General features: G+C 36.0%; 3 protein-coding genes across 3 annotated transcripts; all 3 read right to left on the bottom strand.

The window, feature by feature from the left end:
• Nucleotides 1–412: 412 nt before the first annotated feature.
• Nucleotides 413–3,745, bottom strand: pip4p1b (phosphatidylinositol-4,5-bisphosphate 4-phosphatase 1b). The gene is made up of 7 exons (XM_079862711.1): nt 3,499–3,745; nt 2,117–2,307; nt 1,903–2,009; nt 1,195–1,300; nt 1,023–1,075; nt 839–929; nt 413–741 (listed from the first exon to the last, which is right to left on the bottom strand). Exons 1-7 carry the CDS (start codon nt 3,599–3,601, stop codon nt 598–600), a joined length of 795 nt encoding a protein of 264 aa, XP_079718837.1. The 5' UTR covers nt 3,602–3,745; the 3' UTR covers nt 413–597.
• A 453-nt stretch (nt 3,746–4,198) lies between these two features.
• LOC307154596 (palmitoyltransferase ZDHHC3) lies at nt 4,199–12,476 on the bottom strand. The gene is made up of 9 exons (XM_079864592.1): nt 12,260–12,476; nt 10,609–10,697; nt 9,548–9,621; nt 9,221–9,333; nt 8,075–8,136; nt 7,586–7,706; nt 7,396–7,468; nt 6,731–6,875; nt 4,199–4,948 (listed from the first exon to the last, which is right to left on the bottom strand). The coding sequence occupies exons 1-9, from the start codon at nt 12,382–12,384 to the stop codon at nt 4,857–4,859; spliced, it is 894 nt and encodes a 297-aa protein (XP_079720718.1). The 5' UTR covers nt 12,385–12,476; the 3' UTR covers nt 4,199–4,856.
• A 276-nt stretch (nt 12,477–12,752) lies between these two features.
• eif3f (eukaryotic translation initiation factor 3, subunit F) lies at nt 12,753–16,311 on the bottom strand. The gene is made up of 8 exons (XM_079896466.1): nt 16,096–16,311; nt 15,824–15,894; nt 15,442–15,521; nt 14,773–14,910; nt 14,588–14,679; nt 14,291–14,427; nt 13,426–13,539; nt 12,753–12,967 (listed from the first exon to the last, which is right to left on the bottom strand). Exons 1-8 carry the CDS (start codon nt 16,205–16,207, stop codon nt 12,890–12,892), a joined length of 822 nt encoding a protein of 273 aa, XP_079752592.1. The 5' UTR covers nt 16,208–16,311; the 3' UTR covers nt 12,753–12,889.
• Nucleotides 16,312–17,444: the final 1,133 nt, after the last annotated feature.

The raw sequence follows: 17,444 nt of genomic DNA on the forward strand, positions 1-17,444 counted from the left end.
TACCGGCTATAACAACAGAGCACACCGTCATGTGAGGCACTTACAAGTTTTGTCAGCAGACAATCTCATTCTAACTATAATGCTTCCGTATATGTGTGTGATACCACAGTAATGTCAGAGTCAATTCACTGGGCAAAAAAAAAAAGCCTGTTTCAGCAGTTACTGATTCTGCAACTAAACTAGAAGTTCTAGTCCTACTGACAATGCAGAAATATTTTGATTCTCTATGCGCTTTTAAAGTGTGCAATGTTTAGGAAGCGGGTTCCCATTAGGAATGTGGACAGATTGGGTTTGAAATTTAAATTATTTGGGTGAAAAGTGGGTCATACTTTACCCCAAAAGGAATTAAAATAATAATTTAATTATAATTATCTAGAATAATTATTATTATTATTTGATTTGTTTGTTTTTTGGCCTATTGAAATTTATTTTGCATTGATTTTTAGGGGGAAATATGGATTTTTACTGACAGTTCTTCACCCATTTAGACAGAGCATCTCTCCATAAGCATCCCTTTTGGCTCAGTTTTCTTTTTCACTTGAACTTATTCTTGTCTTTTACACTTCATCTCGACCTCCTGCTCCTCATTGCTCTCTTCTATGAGTAGTTGTGCAGTGGTTCACTGATTTTCATGCAAGCCCAATGTAGGGCTCTGACCAAAGTGATCAACACCAGGAGAATGAAGAATACCCAGGATACATAAATCCCCTTATATTGCCGTGCATTCCACCACGTACCAGCCTACAGAGAAAGAAAGGGAACAGAGTAAAGACATTTCCAGGCATTCTGAAATGGCAACTCTTTGAAATAATGAACTCTAAAATGCTTTTATTCTTACAATCAATCCCGCAGTCGATATGATGAAGATCAAACACAACACGAAACATTTCAAACTCCGCTTCCTAGGGTACCTCTGGCCGATCGATGAGCTATATTGACGAAAGGAATGGAATTTACTTGTAATCAGCATGTAAGTGTGTGGTACTAAATAGAGGAAGGTCTATGGATAGTATTTAACGTACACTTTTCTGCAGTGTGGACACCGAGCCAATGTCCGATCTGTAAATTCTGTCCACTAAATCAACAACAGAGAGAGATTATGTTACAGATACAGTATTAAGGCGATTATTAAGGCAAAATTAATCAATAAAGAGCTATGAAATGTTAACTTGTATGAATAAGAAAAGTTCTCACCAGAAAAGTGTTTGCACAGTGGCCACAGGAAACCCTGGCACCGCTAGGCTGAGGATTCGGACTTTCTGCACCCAGATGAACTGGACCTAAATTGATAATTCGCTTACTGATCCCCCCAAAAAAGACACACATACACACAAAAACATAACTCATTAAAACTAATATTTTATTTGACTATCTATTAAAGTCCACTGACAAAAATTGACAACCAAGGTATATGAATATACACTACCATTCAAAAGTTTGGAGTTGATAAGATTTTTTAAAAAGTATTATGTATAGTAATATATATAATTTTCTATTAATTTATTATATTTTTAAAAGTAATTTATTCCTATGATGACAAAGCTGAATTTTCAGCATCAGTCTTCAGTGTCACATGATCCTTCAGAAATCATTCTGATTTAATGCTCAAGAAACATTTCTTCTTATTATCAATGTTGAAAACATTATTTAACAAATATTTCTGTGGAAACCAAGATAAAAAAAATTTCAGGATTCGTTGATGAATAGGAAGTTCTAAAGAACAGAATTTATTTGAAATAACTAAATAAATTATTAATTTATTATTATTTAAAAATTTGTGAACATTAATGTAGTGTAATTCAGCTTCATGGTACAGTATATATCTGATATCATCAATGTACGTTCCAAATACTGTTTTAAGAGTCATGAATTATGGTAATGTCTCCTTTTAAATTCTCTCACCAGTAAGGTCGAGGGCAGGCGATCCTCTGCGAGGTCACTTTGCAGATGAGAAGACAGTTACACGGACACCTCACATACTTCTTTCCTGCCGGAGCATTCTTTATGGGCTAGATAAATCAGGAAGTGAAGTCACAATCTAGTTCAGTTTTCATCACCTCGCTAAAACATCAAACAGCACGCATGGAATCCTAAACGGATGTGCTTGTTAACTCACTGTAGCCTCATTGCAGACTCCACATTTGACCACATGCTGGTGGATTTTGCCCTCCACACTAATAAGCGACTGACACACCCTGCAGCCGATGACAGAAGCACTGCCGCTCTCCGGAGAGCCCAGCGGGGAGTACGGTGGAGGAGCCTCTCCCAGCATCGACGAGGGAGGAGCTGACGGGAACGCTGGGAAATCTGGGATGGAAAGAGAGCATGAGAGAGGATGTAAGGCAAACAGAAAGTGAGGAAAATTGAAAAGGATTGTCAATGCTGCCACTAAAAATGACAATGAAATATACAGAACTGGAGATTGTCCTTTGCAATATTATTAACTCTCTTATTGTATGTATTATCAAAGCAATGTTAAAAAAAATATGAACTTTTTTGCATAAAATGGACCTTATTACCAATAATATTATGCAATCATTTTTAAATAAATCTTTGTATGTCGCCTGTGACAATAGAAAGAAATTAATAAATTATTTATTTAAATTTATTTGCAGTGAAACAGGTACTTTTACTAATATCAGAATGCAATATTATTGAACATTTTCTTTACACATTTTTACACAACATTAACGTAATAAAGAAAATATCAATTTCAGACTTATCGTATCATATCATAATAGACTTTACGCTATAGAAATGACATTCAAACTTAATTTTTTACTTAAATTATTAAGTTTATATAAATTATGAATACACTTAAATGTTACTGTAAGTAGCCTAAAAAATATCTGAATACATATGTATAGACAAAATATTAATAGATAGAATATTTAACACCAATAAAAGGTTTATTCAACATAGTCCCTTCATTATTACTAACCATATTAACTATTTAATTGCCATTTTACATTGTTTGTGCAAAGTTAAGAAAATGTATCTTTTATTTTTACCAAGACGAGCAACATTGTGTGTAGAAGATGGTTACATGATTACATTAACATTAATTAGTCAGTTTAAACGTGTATTGATGTTCAGGCTGATAGTCAATAGTACTTGGGCTGATATACTGATAAGCCTGAGGGCAAAACTCATGATTCCTTAATCAGACGTTTCAGGTGTACTGTAATCTGGCACTAATCTACTTGTGCTGTGCTTAGGATCGGAAGATAACAGATTACTGCAAATGAAATCACATAATCGACATATGTTGATCTGCGAACAGTGACACACTTTATGCTCTATAAGTCACATTAAAATGAATCAATAAGGGGATTCTAAATACTTTTGCATGTGAGCGTGGGCATCATCACAGTCGAACTGAATCGAATATAATCATAAGTTTAATTTTGCTTACGATGCCCAAACATGCTGTGTAGGTAGACTGCTCAATAGGCTTTTAGACACAGCCACTGTCAATGCGGATCAGGTTTGACTCACTCTGTGGTTTGGTCAGCGGACGGTAGGTCTCATCTACCGGTGACAGCCCGTTCTTTCCATCGAGACTGTCCGACAGCAAAGGCGATCGCTCACCGTCAGCCATGTCGTAAACGAGCACAAGTCCGCAAAAAAAAGCACGCTGTGGATGTTTGCTGCTGGTAAATGTTCTCAAAGAGCAAAAGTGATCTGTGAAAGTAAAGCTCCAGGAAGCGTCACATAATCACATGATTTCTGCTACCAGGAAGTCGACAACAAAAATAACAACACAAGCGCGTGATCGCGGATTCGGCCAATTAGCGACGAGCTCACAAGGATTGAAAAATTTATATAATCCTGTTTTAATTAGCTCTCATTCATTTAGGTGTGCTGTGCTTCAAGTGAAATATTAATGTTCACCGCTCCATACTCACATCTTTTTAAAAGCTACCTGTATGAGAGACTGTCAAACATTATGAGCTTCTGAACTAAATCCTTTTCTACAGCTTTATTTCATTATTCTGTAATTACAAAGATCGTGTGTTGTGTCATGACTGTGTTTTTAATTGATTTAATAAGGAATGGATGGTAAAAATATATACACAGAAAACAAAAAAAACTATTTATTTATTAATTAATAAATTATTATTATTTTATTTTTTTTAATTAATGCCTCTAATTATTGTAGATTTCCTGAATAATAAAACACATCTACATCTGATCTACATTTAACACTTATGGTTTATTTTCACTTAAACTTATGATTTTGAAACAACAACAAAAAAAGCCAGAATATGAAAAGATGTCTTTTACTTCACATAAGTCAGAGCAGCATTAAGACACAAAAATCCACAGTTAAATTACAATAAATATCAATGTAAACATTATCAATATACAAGTGCATCTGTTATGTACACACATCCCTCAAGCTGTCCATAAAACAGCAAAAACATTAAGATTTTAAACAAATAAAAACAAGCACTTCAACAAGTAGTCCAGTACCCTGAAAATGCAGCAACACTTTTGTCAGAAATTAAAGTTATAAAATACATCTTTATATACAATCCTTATGTAAAATGGAGTACAGTCCATGTACTCAAAAACACACAATAAAATGTCAATTAAAATGAAATCCATGAATTATCCTGGGTTATATGAAACACAGAAAGGAAAAAGATCCCTTTTGTAACAGTATTTGTATCTGAGTGTGTGTGTGTGAGATAGAGAAGCAGTAAGCAGAAGTCAGTGTACAAAAACACAGAGAGAAGCACTCTTCCTTCATAGCTGAAATTTGCACCTCAGTAACATAATTTTCACAGTGTCCTACACACGATGAGATACTGATGAAAAGTTCAAAGGAACCGATGAAAAACTGATTAGTGTTACACATTGTAATCAGGAAGTGCTGAATAACTGATGCCGCCAACAGAAGGGGGGGAGGAATGGAGCGGGAACAGCCAACATAGTACAGAACCTGTCAATATGAGAGAAATACAAATGGAAAAACATTCATCATTATATGCACTACCATTCAAAATTTTGATTTTAATAAAAGTATTAAAAATTCATACTTATACTCAGCAAGGAGTCATAAAATTGATCAAATTTATAATCATCAAATCAGCATATTAGAATGATTTCTGAAGGATCATGTGACTGAATGATGCTGAAAATTCAGCTTTTCCCATCCATAAATTACATTTTATAAAATATGTTCAAATAGAAAAATGTCATAATGTTTCTAAATTTTACTGTATTTTTGATCAAATAAATGTAGCCTTGGTGAGCATTAGAGACACTTAAATATCAAACACATGAATGCTAGTATAACATATTCCTCGATGCTTTGGATTTGACAGTCACAAGCTTGAAGGATCTAAACAGGGGGGTGTTTTAGAAAGCATGTTATGCCACATACCTAGGAAACTTATAACCTCAATTTTTGGCTCCAGAGAAGGAAGTAACTTTCAGGGTAAGTAGCCATAGCAACTTACTCTCTGATTATAATCTGCTGTAGACCTGGAACTTTATACAGCTGTATTATATTTATAAGTACGGATTTTATTTATTTATTTAGCATCAAACAAATTATATACTTGTTCACAGTTGTCAAAAACATATTTCTGCATCATCAAAGTATGGTACGTAGAAAGAGAAAAGAGGAAAAAAAGGATAAGATTAAAAATGATTGCACAACAGCCCAATAGGTGGTGATATCCACTGAAACTATAACTCGCCATTAAACAAAAAAAGAAAAAAAAGTATGGTGCGCTTCTTAAAGGAGAACTCCGGTCAATTTTAACACTGAGCTCATTTTTTTGTAAATTTGGAGTGCTGTCAGTACAGAGAACAACGACAAAAATCGGTGTTGCCTACACCGTGTTATCCTCTTTTTAAAATGTGCACCCTGTTGACTTAAATGGGGCAAGTTTTAAACCTGCTTTTAGCCTCTTAACATCCTTGATGTGTCATTACAAGTGCACAGGTCATGTGAGTGATTCCTTCAGAGTGAACACTGTGAATCTGACTGCAGTAGATGTGAAAGATATGAATAAAAATGATGTTATTTCAGCCAGCGCTCATACCTGTATTTATTTCCTGTTTTCGGTCGAAGTCCACAGTAGTCGATTGTCGAGTTCGGGCACATGATCGTACGTACTAAACCTATGCGCGTGAACTCGACAATCGATTACTGTGGACCGAAAACAGGATGTAAATACAGGTATGAGCGCTGGCTGAAATAACATCATTTTTATTCATATCTTTCACATCTACTGCAGTCAGATTCACCGTGTTCACTCTGAAGGAATCACTCACATGACCTGTGCACTTGTAATGACACATCAAGGATGTTAAGAGGCTAAAAGCAGGTTTAAAACTTGCCCCATTGAAGTCAACAGGGTGCCAATTTTAAAAAGAGGATAACACGGTGTAGGCAACACCGATTTTTGTCGTTGTTCTCTGTACTGACAGCACTCCAAATTTACAAAAAAATGAGCTCAATGTTAAAATTGACCGGAGTTCTCCTTTAAGGTTATCCATTGATGACGATGTCTTTATGTACTCACTGTGCACGCTCAGTTAACTCTGGGTTATCAACAGGAGGTTGATTGAACTAACTCTTCACAGGAGTTTTGGAACCGACATATCCAGAGTAAGCAATATTTGGGTTAATCAACTGTGAGTTCAGGGTATATGTGACAGTAAGTTAACCTTGCTTTCTGGAACACCCCCAGATGAAAATAATTAAACTCACCACGTCCAAAAACCTCCCTCAGCAATGCAATTTTTGGCTTTCTTGTGTGTGTAATGTGAGTCGGGTGGGTGTTGTTGAGTTTGTCTTTCATTAGTCTGTTCCTCATCTGCTCGATGGGCGTCTCATCTGTTATAATGGACACCAGCTTAGGACAAAAACAAGAGAGGCAGATGACAGATCATCACATGCAAAATCATTTCAATTTCAACCATTACATAAGATTTGCATCTGAATAAAAATGTGTTTAGAAAGCCAAAAGAGAATAGTGTTAGAGTTTTACACCGTGTCTACACCAGACGTGAGCAGTGCGACGTGACAAAAGCATCTAGAACCCATTATTATCAGCGATGCTGTCTACACTGGATGTCAAACATTTTGTTACCAGCATTCGCACATTATCAAAATATCTTCTTTTGTGTTCTGCAAAGGAAAATTATGCATACAGATTTGGAACGGCATGAGGTTGTGTAAATGATTTTAATTTTGGGGTGAACTATCCCTGTAAAGAATATTATTCCAGCCTCCCCATTCAAACACTATAGCAAAGTATGCAAGTACAACACTGGAACTGTGTGTGAACACATTTTTCAAAATGTTAGTCTATAATGTCAACATATGGTCCAAAATATATGCTCCCACTGAAGCTATATAATGTTGAAGCATACCTGGTCATAAAATATCACCAAGACAAACACTCCAAAAAGTATTGACTCCACCAGCAGAATGATATAATGTGCCCTTCAGAACAAATGACCAAGAACAGAGTGAGAAAAGCAAAAAGCTAACAAAAGTACATAAATCTTAATCAATATTGATAATCATTATAGTGTACATCAGTAGTACATTGTAACTTACACAATAAGATGTTTGCTGGGAGATTCTTCTCCTTCTTTATCTTCATCTCCCTCTCTTTCACTCCTTATTCTCCACACCCATGCTGACACCACCAGTGCCATGGAATACAAGCTGGCCATGCCTACAGAGATGTGGCATTAGAGGAGAGAAATGGAAAGTAAAATCTGCATCCAATCCTGTTCCTAGAGGGCTACTGTCCTGCACAGTTTAGCTTCAACCCTAATTAAACACAGCAGAACCAGCTAAGCAAGGTCTTACTTGACCAGGGGTGTCCAAAGTTGGTCCTGGTAGGCCACTGTCCTGCAGAGCTTACCTCTAACTTGCCTCAACACACCCGTATGAACATTTCTAGTATTTCTAGTAAGACCTTGATTAGCTGGTTCAGGAGTGTTTAATTGGGGTTGGAGCTGAACTCTGCAGGACAGTGGCCCTCCAGGAGCAGGTTTGGACACCAGTGTTATAAAAACACCCCATGTTCTTAAAACTCACCCGTGTAGAAGAGAAACTGAATGAAGTATTTCTGATTGAGCTCTCCAACACAGTTATTGATCCTATAAAAGAGCAAGCACATATGCAAATGCATTAATCAGAGACATGACAAAAACTGTAACGGTCACACTTTATATTAGATGTGATAAAGTACTTAACTACTATTAACTACTATTGTACTTAAAAAAAAAATCTTAGGTACAATGTTCTTATTTTGATCATGTTGGTTGGTGGTATGGATAGTTTTAAGGGTGGGTTAAGATGTAAGGGAAGGGTCAACAGTGTCATTATAGATGTAAGTACAGAAATGAATTACAGCTATAATTACATGTAGGTATTTTTTAATTAAAAGTACCGTCTGAAAACATGCATGTACACAAAAGTGCATTGTATCAGATGATTCATTATAATGCTATTATATAGTAGTTGAAGTAGTAGTCCTAGTATGCTTTTTTTTTTTTTGCATTTTCAACTTTCTTTAGTGTGTAATGTAGCTGTTTGAGGGTCTGCAAAGTTACAAAGCACACAGTCACTCGAAGGGGAGTTTTTCTCCATATCAGTGCGCATTGTTTCTGAACTCCTTGAAATCCTTCGATTTTATTCTTGCATGTCCTTCTGGGAATGTACACGTAACAATATTCCTCATTTAAATAATTGCCACCCAAGAAAATAATTCCCACCAAAGCTGAGTTAGCAGTTGTTTTTTTTAACTTGTGGTTATGGTAAGGGTCCTGACATGTCCAAAACACATTCGAAGCGGTTGACCAATCACAACGCACTGGTTCTGCTGACCAATCAGAGCACATTGTGCTTTTTGGAAGGAGGAGCTTAATAGAGACCAAAACTAAACAGATCATTTACTGAAAGACTGGAAAGAGAGGTGCTGCAATAACGTAATATATAAAAAAATTAGGTGTTTTTTGAACATTCAAGCATGAAAACCTATTCTAGTAGACTCCAAAAACAAAATCAAGACTTTGTAAAAGGGCATAAACTTAATATAAAGTGGGACCCATTACACATGGCATATTGTATAGCACAAATATGTTGCATACACTTAAGATATTTCATAGGCAGCCAGAAACGGCAGATAAATATACACTCAAGTTTATAACACTGGCCAATGGAGAAAGAGGAGAGACTGACCACGGGCAGTGATGGTCCATTCTCCTGATGCAGCGCTGACAAACTCTGCAGTGATGGGCTCGAGGAGGCCGATACGTCTCACAGCGACTGCACACTGTCCAGCCCTCACAGCCCTGATCACAACCAACACAATGATTAAAGACATGTCACAGAGAAAATGCACTGTGAAATAAGATGCAAGCAAGGAAACGGAATACACAATCTCTGCCAATTTATCGGTTATCAGCTTTCAAATATAAAGAGTTATAGGTTATCCTATCGGTGTTCATATCACTGCATTCCTAACTTAAATATAGCTACAGTAGTAGACAGATCAGTGACACTCACTCTGTCATTTAGACGGTTGGACTGGGACCTCAAGTCAGAGAAGTCAATGGCTGTCTCAGGTAGAGGAACCATTCCTGTAAGGGTAAATGATAAAAGTTTACACTGATTAACCCTGTAATGCCTAAAATTTGAAATAGTAGCCAGAAAAAAAACTATTTTTTTAATTGAATAAATTTGAACATTTAAACACAATATAAAATTGTTTTAAAAATGAAATTTTGTGTTTTAAGTAGTAGGCTATAGTATGTTTTCATGCTGAATGATATAGATAGAAAATTGGCTCACATTCAAGAAAAAAAATATTTAGAGGCCCAAACTGAGCAAATTTTTTCCATTTGGTGCAGATGTTATTTACATAGCTAGCTTGCAATGTAAATCAATTACACTTAGACTTTAGCAGACTAAATACATACAATGCATGTAAATATCATTGTCACTCTATATCTCCCAATAATAAGTCTAAGTTAGATGGTATTTAAATGCTTAATTTTATTACCAAAGTTCTGTAGTTGTAATTGTGGAGGGCAAACAATATAATTCAATGCAATTCAATGATGATTAAGAGACAAATAAATGTTCATCAAAAGCCTGTGGGATTCATATTTGATTCTAGCATTTTACATGGTGTTTCTACAGAATGATGTATGGATAATCAAGTAAACTTATGTTGCTTCAGTCCAGTAAATGTTCATCTTGAAATATTGCAAACAATATAAAAAGTTATTCTTATGTTTACTTTATAAAAATCATTAAGGATTTCATAGCAAAAGACGTGTACCACAATCTGAAGATGGACATTTTCAGGATTACACTAATTTTACTTGCTCAAAAAAGTATGAATTATCGAGGCAGATTGTGGAAGATTCAGTACAGCAGGTTTTACAGTAAAGTTGAGATTATGTTGATCATTTAGGAGGCTTAGAAATTCATGTATTAAATATGATACAGGAGACGTTATAGGGTTAAAACACAATCAGTCTATAGTGTATGAATGAAACCGAGAGAAAACGTGTCCGCTCTATTAAATAAGACAAAGCAATGTCAAGTTTCAGGAAACTCACCAGGGTCGGAGAACACTGCTTTTGAATGGCAAGCCAGCAGTAGTAACAGAATAATATTGAACACAGATCCATGGAGAGTGCACCATACACTAAACACAAAGAAAATATACACTTTACATGCTAAAGCATTAAAACCATAACCACAAAATAGTTTGCATATGTATAAATGCAGTAATTTTGTTTCTTGGTGTTGCTAGCTCCTAATATAAAGCAAAGCGCTTTGGGTGTACAGTAGTACATATGAAAGCGATATATAAATGCCTCATTCATTCATTCAATATGACCTACTTAAAATTAAGAAGAATTATCAATAAACAAACAATTTCTTTACATTGTGTGATGGAGTAGACAATTGTTGTGACAGATAAGCGCAAAAAAAGAAAAGAAAAACTGCAATAAGGATATATTTGTTTTTTTTGTTGTTTTTTAACTCTTTTGTCAGGACATAGTAGTAATGCTCATTTAAAACATTTATTGTTCTTTAAGACCAATAATGGCCAAATAAATTAATTCATCCGGTGGGAGAGAGATTAATTTACTTCTATTACACTACGTAAATATTGATTTACATTAGTTGGAAAGCCTATTTCCAGTAAAACTGAACGACAACATGCTTTAAATCACTAATAAGCTTTAATTGGAACTATTGCCACTCAATTTCTCCTGTTTTTTCTCAATGTTAATTGAGTCTACTAAATATAACAACTAGGCTAAATGTTACAGACTTGTAGGTAAAATCACAGTTTATACTAAAATTTCTTTAAGTAGCAAGTCTAGTGACTAGGTTAAGCTCCTTTGCTAGACAATACATGCATAAAAAGGATAGATCACTGAAAAATTACAATTCTGTCATTTACTCACCTTCAAGTTGTTCTAAACCTGTATAAATGTCTTTCTTCTGCTGAAAACAAAAGAAGATATGTTGAAGAATGTTGGTAACCAAACAGTTGATGGGCCCCATTGACTTCCAATAGTACTGAAAAAAAAAAAAAAAAAAATACTATGGAAGTCAATGGGGTCCATCAATTGTTTGGTTACCAACATTCTTCAAAATATCTTCTTTTGCGTTCAGCTGAAGAAAGAAACTCATACAGGTTTGGACTTTGGAGCGACATGAGGGTGAGTAAATGATGACAGAAGTTTCATTTTTGGGTGAATTATCCCTTTAAACGCGTTTTGCTGTATTCAAAGCTATTCGTTTTCATCCAGAATAGCAAAATGGGGACAGGTGGTCGCCATAATTTATTCACGTTGCAAACTATTTAAATACCAAGGTACACGTAAAAAAAAAAGACATTTTTAGTCTTATATGGCTTGTTAATTTCAGGTGAGATAACCTGCTGAACCCTTAGACTATAGTGTAACAGAGACTGAAAATGTAGTAAACAAACACACGTTGAATGTTGCACACTACATCAGTCTGACAATCACATAGCCTACTAGTTGCTAGTAGTTCAAACGCACGGTTAACACTTTTCGCGGGTGGGAAAACACGTTTAGAACGCTGATAACAATCAAGCACGAGCGACTGTTGCTATGGGCGATTCTAAAAAGCTACAATTAAAAAGCGAAGATCTCGTGAGTGGCGGGTGACGTTACGTTAAGCAAACGCTGGCTCTTTAAAGCATTGTTCATACGGTAACGTACTCACCTTTCAGAATACGCGGGGATCAGGACATACTGAATCACAACATAGTCGGCGTAAAAGACGCTGAAATAAGTTAAAATGAGACAAATAAAGCCGCACGGGTCTCGCCGACAGCGAAACGCAGCCATCTTTCCATCTGCGGTCTTCCTGATGACGTCAGAAAAGGACGCGCGTTACGTAGCCCGCGTTGTCCGTCAACGGGTTCTGACCACCTGTGTGTGTGTGTGTGTGTGTGTGTGTGTGTGTGTGTGTGTGTGTGTATCAGGTTTCTGCTTATCCTTTAAAAGTGTTTGTTCTCCAGTTGATGGCAGCAATCTTCCATTAAACCACAGCAGATTGTCCATGTTATCTCCATGAATGAAAATGAGAAATGTGGATTTTTTATTTAAAAAAAAACATTTCATTTTTATTTATTTATATAAATTAAAAATATATATCTTAAAAGGGAATAGCACAAAATGGTTAGAAAAAAATGATACAATTACAATAATAGTTTTAAATTTACTTATGTTTTTATTCTTATTTATGTATATATTTTTTCTCACAAGCTCTCAGATATCCAAGCACTGTTTTAAACAACTCATCACACAGATTGATGGAATGACAAACATTTTTATTCATTTTAATTTCAGATCACAGAACAACTAGCTTCTCGTTAAGCGCGATCTGAGCTTGAGTGAGATTTGCCAGGTAGGTCACCATCAACAGATCCTGCAAAGAAACAGAAGAACAGGAACACAACTTTAATTTCATCTGAAAGACAGTTCCTACTTTTTTGAATTTACCAGTTATTTATTTAAATCATTTTAATTTAGGGAGACCATTATTATTAAGGCCAATTCACACTGCACTCCCAAATACCGACCAACGGTGTCTCTTTGTCGGATCAGCGTAGCACCCGTCGCTGTCTGGCGCTTGTTTTCACTAATGAACATGTTGATTCTGCATTTGTCGGGTCACGGGATGTCTGAGAACTGACGTACTGTAATCTATTCACTGTCTGGATTGGTCGGAGTCTGTCTGTGCAGTGTGAATTAGCCTTTAAAGACCATTTTGTGACTTTGTGAACTAGCGGATGAAATATTTCTAGTATTTTTATGACTGTGGGAACCCTGATATTAAAGCATTTCAAACATATATAATATCATATTGTACTGAATGTCACTCACATTAATGTTGGAGTTCAACATGCTCTCAAAGTCTTCTGCTGAGATCTTGGGCACTTTGTTCACAAGATCCATCAGGAAACGACCAACACTGTTATCTGCCATCACTTTACCAGACTAGAAAAAATAATAATGTTGCAGTCATTAAACAATACTGGTAAAAATTAAAATGATAAAATCATATATAAAATGAAGTGCCATCTGAAATTTTCTTCTAGAATGATCATTTTTATAAAGCTTGTATATTTAAGTTAAGTAATTTCACTTAAATGACAATTAATAGGTAATTTGCATTGCCATTTAAGTGAAATTATTGAACTTAAATATACGAGCTTGATAAAAATGATCATTCTAGAAGACAATTTCAGATGGCACTTAGAGGCTTTTGCATCTGAACTCTTCATATATATATATATATATATATATATATGTGTATGTATGTATGTATGTATGTATGTATGTATGTGTGTGTGTGTGTGTGTGTGTGTGTATTCAGTTTACTATGAGACCTAATATAACGTTACACATCAGATTTCCCGCCAACTATTTACATTCACTTAAGAAATAACCAACCATGTTTACGTGAATACTCGTCAAGACAGATATTTTGAAAATTCAGTTTTTATCTGACCGTCCAAGTGAAATACACTGCTAAAGAGAACAGAATTCAGGATTGCATGCTGTCTGTGTGCACGCTTCAGTTGTGTTCAGTTTAATTCTGTTTAACATTAAGCACGTCTCACACTTTATTTTCTCATTCATGCTCTTTTTGGGAAAACCAAAACACTGTGTATTCATTTCATATACATTTAGAAAAAAACCTGAGGCCACATTATAAAAAAATACATTGTCCGAAAAAGACACTCACCAGCACATCTTCTATGTATGCGAGCACTGTGGAAAGCATTTCTTGTACGCGTCCTGCCGCACTGGCTACCTGGGCCAGGTCTGTGGTCAGTCCGTTGGTGCGACTGGGAGATGCACGAGTCCTCTGTAGAAGGTCAACTATAGAGAGATGCGTTTAATCCATTAGAAGAATGCGCAAAAGAAAAAACATGCAAATGCAATAAAGTTTCAATACAAAATATTGTGTAAACCAAAAAGGCCATTCAATTTAAAATGAATAATCCACAAAAAAATGAATAAGTGGAGAAAAAAAACTGACCTCCAATGCGCTCTGTGTCATAGTAAATGTACTTGACTGACAGTGGGGTGAACATGACACCAACTGTCTTGGCTGGGACGCCCATCTGTGAACTAACAGCACAAACGACAAATAAAAACGTAATGCAGCAGAGGACATCAGGTCAGCAGCAAAAAAATAATCAACCTTAGTCCAGATGATAATACCTGACGTAGGCACGGATGTTCATTTTGTTGCTCTGCAGTGCCGTGTCCACGGTGAGATGAATGGGGTTTGGAGCCTCTCGGCTGTAATACTCATGGATCAGAACGGAGTGCTCTGTGATGTCAAATCCTGTGGCATACCTAACAAAAAACACTTATAAAGCTTTGGTACATACTACTTTGCTCCATTGCTTAGTTACGTGCATCACGTCACTGCTTAAACTGCCCTGTCGATCATCTTGTCACAGTTAAAATCCTCCACATTCAAATTAATTTACTACCATATCGGAGAGAAATGTAGTTGCACATTGATCTGCCCGGCGTCATGCGTCTTTCATGCCGAGAACTCTCCTCATGAGTTTACATAATGATGCAATAACATTGAATAAAATCTTTTCATCAGGTTCGATACAGATAATGAAACAGGAGTCAAACTTCTCTATACTCAACCGTTGATCTCGCACATCTGCCATGTTTGTAGTTTTTTAAACACTTTTTGTAGTTCAAATCGAATCCTCATCGGATAGTATAGATAATAAACTATCTATACTAGTATATAGTTGTGTGTGTATATAGTGGGGCGCAGCACCAGTTTGCATTTTAAGACAAATATAAAATCAATCCTTAGAAAACCTAAAATAATTAAATTCATTAACATGAGTGGCCACATACCATCCAACAATGACTTCACTCGGTGAAACCTTCTTATGGAGCTCATACATGTTCTTGGCGAACTCCATGTCGACAGCCACCTATGACACAGACATTGTAAATAAGGATGATGGATCACTTTTGGCTGTTGTTAACTTTGTGTTTGAAGAATGATATTTTTGGATTTCATGTACAATAATATTTACATGGGGGTTCTCTAAAGCACATCCAATAAAATCATTGTACATGTCCAAATTTATGGTGATAGATACCATGGTATTTTCTAGAAATGCTTTCACATGAGAAAAGTAACCTCTCAGGTAAATTGCATTTCAAAGTACCATGGTATTTCTCTTAGGGGTGAGTAGGATGATGATGATGATGATGATGATGTGTATCTCACCTCATCTTCAGACTCATTGTGAGGAACAGAGAAGCAGTTGGTCACATCAACTGAATGCTTGTCTGTTGTTCCTGTGTGACACAAATTAAACCAGTTAACTTACGTGATGTTGATATTTTAACTTCACGGATGCGCTCTCTCTCTGTCTCTCTCACCCACTCCAGCCATCCTGCTCGACTACAACACATGCTTCACAAGACAAAACAACGCTTCTGTTGTCTTTATTAAAAGCAACTGTTTAGGATTTTACTCAGAGAATTTACACGACCCACCTAATAATGTTCCGATCACACGACTTGCTCCCTCATTCCTACGCTCGTATGAGTCCGCAATCGATGCCAAAACCACCGGGTGGATTTTCACGACCGGGCCGTGGACCGCCATGATTTCGTAGAGGAAGTGAAGGACGATGATAAACAGAGAAGAAGAGTGCGAGTACGAAAGACAGCAGAGGATTTGTGCTTCTGCCCCCTAGCGGATACACCACACTGAAAATATGGGATTTAAATTGTAATTTATTCATGGGATATTGGGATAAACGCAAAGTTTTTCATTTTTAATATTTTTCCTTAGTTAACATTACCATGTGACCTTCTTCAGATGTCAGATTTCCTTGCTTCCATGCTCTTTGTAAACATAGCTATAAAAAATCATGCTTGATAACATGGAGCATTGATTAAATTATGCGGAGTTACCTAGCAGTCTAGATTTTAGGACTTTGTGTTACTATGGATAGTGTAGCCTATTTAGATCATAATTATACTATATTTAGCCTAATGATGTTCTGTTCCTTATCATCATTTCTTTTTGTAAGTGAATTTTGAGTCATCATTTTAATCACCGTTTTGCTTGATAGTCCTGTCGTGGTGTAAAAAAAAAAAAAAAAAATCTTCCTTTTTTCTTTCTGAGGTCCTTAACAACATTTTCAAACACCCACAACAGATTGCTATTTTAAAATAGGATTGTGACCAGATTGTGACTCGTTCCACAAGATTCTCAAGTTCTAGAAGCGACACTGGAATACAATCGCAGCTGGCGCATGTGCCAAACACTAGAATAAACAGCTTTCAAGGTCAAGTGTGTAAGCTGAAAAGCAATCCAGCAACAAGAGGGAAAAGCTTACACTCTAAATCCAAGGGAAATACATAAACAACCTTTATCTTCAAGGCCAAAGAAAGACAGAAAGTATGCAAGAATTGAGAAAACCGGAAATGAGAAAAACAACATGGGCTAATGTTAATTGCGCAATTATTAATGGAATATTTGACAATGCTACATTATGCTCAGACTAAAGAGTTGGATAAAGGTGAATCTCTCTTTAAAATCCTTGACAGCCAAAATCATCAGGCAGTTTATTCATATCAAAGACATTCAGCCAGTCTATCAGAAGTTGCTGTGCTGGTGGATATTTGACTGTACAAGTTACAACAGTAGGTGGCGATAAAGTTCATTACTTTTACTACCCAGATGCCTCATTAGTGTCTGTTTCCATGGACTGCTATAAGCAAAGACTATAGACAAAGATAGTCTTTTTATAGATTATAGTGGCTTTGCTTTTGCTATAGATAAACCGTCCGCCATATTGGTACAGTCAAATCTGGCCCGTGCCACTCGAGAGCAA

Source organism: Squalius cephalus, assembly GCF_949319135.1.
Source record: "Squalius cephalus genome assembly, chromosome: 2".
Classification (NCBI taxonomy): domain Eukaryota; kingdom Metazoa; phylum Chordata; class Actinopteri; order Cypriniformes; family Leuciscidae; genus Squalius; species Squalius cephalus.

Bases quoted from the DNA above. Each gene is read 5' to 3' on its own strand.
- eif3f (XM_079896466.1), bottom strand. From the start codon at position 16,207: ATGGCGGTCCACGGCCCGGTCGTGAAAATCCACCCGGTGGTTTTGGCA. The intron at 15,895-16,095 runs GTGGGTCGTGTA...TGTGTCACACAG, and splicing joins TGTGATCGGAACATTATTAG to GAACAACAGACAAGCATTCA. The intron at 14,680-14,772 runs GTATTATCATCT...TTGTGCTGTTAG, and splicing joins AACATCCGTGCCTACGTCAG to TTCACAGATGGGCGTCCCAG.
- LOC307154596 (XM_079864592.1), bottom strand. From the start codon at position 12,384: ATGGCTGCGTTTCGCTGTCGGCGAGACCCGTGCGGCTTTATTTGTCTC. The intron at 8,137-9,220 runs GTCAGTCTCTCC...GCTCTTTTATAG, and splicing joins ATGGACCATCACTGCCCGTG to GATCAATAACTGTGTTGGAG. The intron at 7,707-8,074 runs GTGAGTTTTAAG...ACATCTCTGTAG, and splicing joins TCAGTTTCTCTTCTACACGG to GCATGGCCAGCTTGTATTCC.
- pip4p1b (XM_079862711.1), bottom strand. From the start codon at position 3,601: ATGGCTGACGGTGAGCGATCGCCTTTGCTGTCGGACAGTCTCGATGGA. The intron at 1,301-1,902 runs GTGAGAGAATTT...TGGGGGGATCAG, and splicing joins GCCTGCCCTCGACCTTACTG to TAAGCGAATTATCAATTTAG. The intron at 742-838 runs GTAAGAATAAAA...CTTTCTCTGTAG, and splicing joins TATCGACTGCGGGATTGATT to GCTGGTACGTGGTGGAATGC.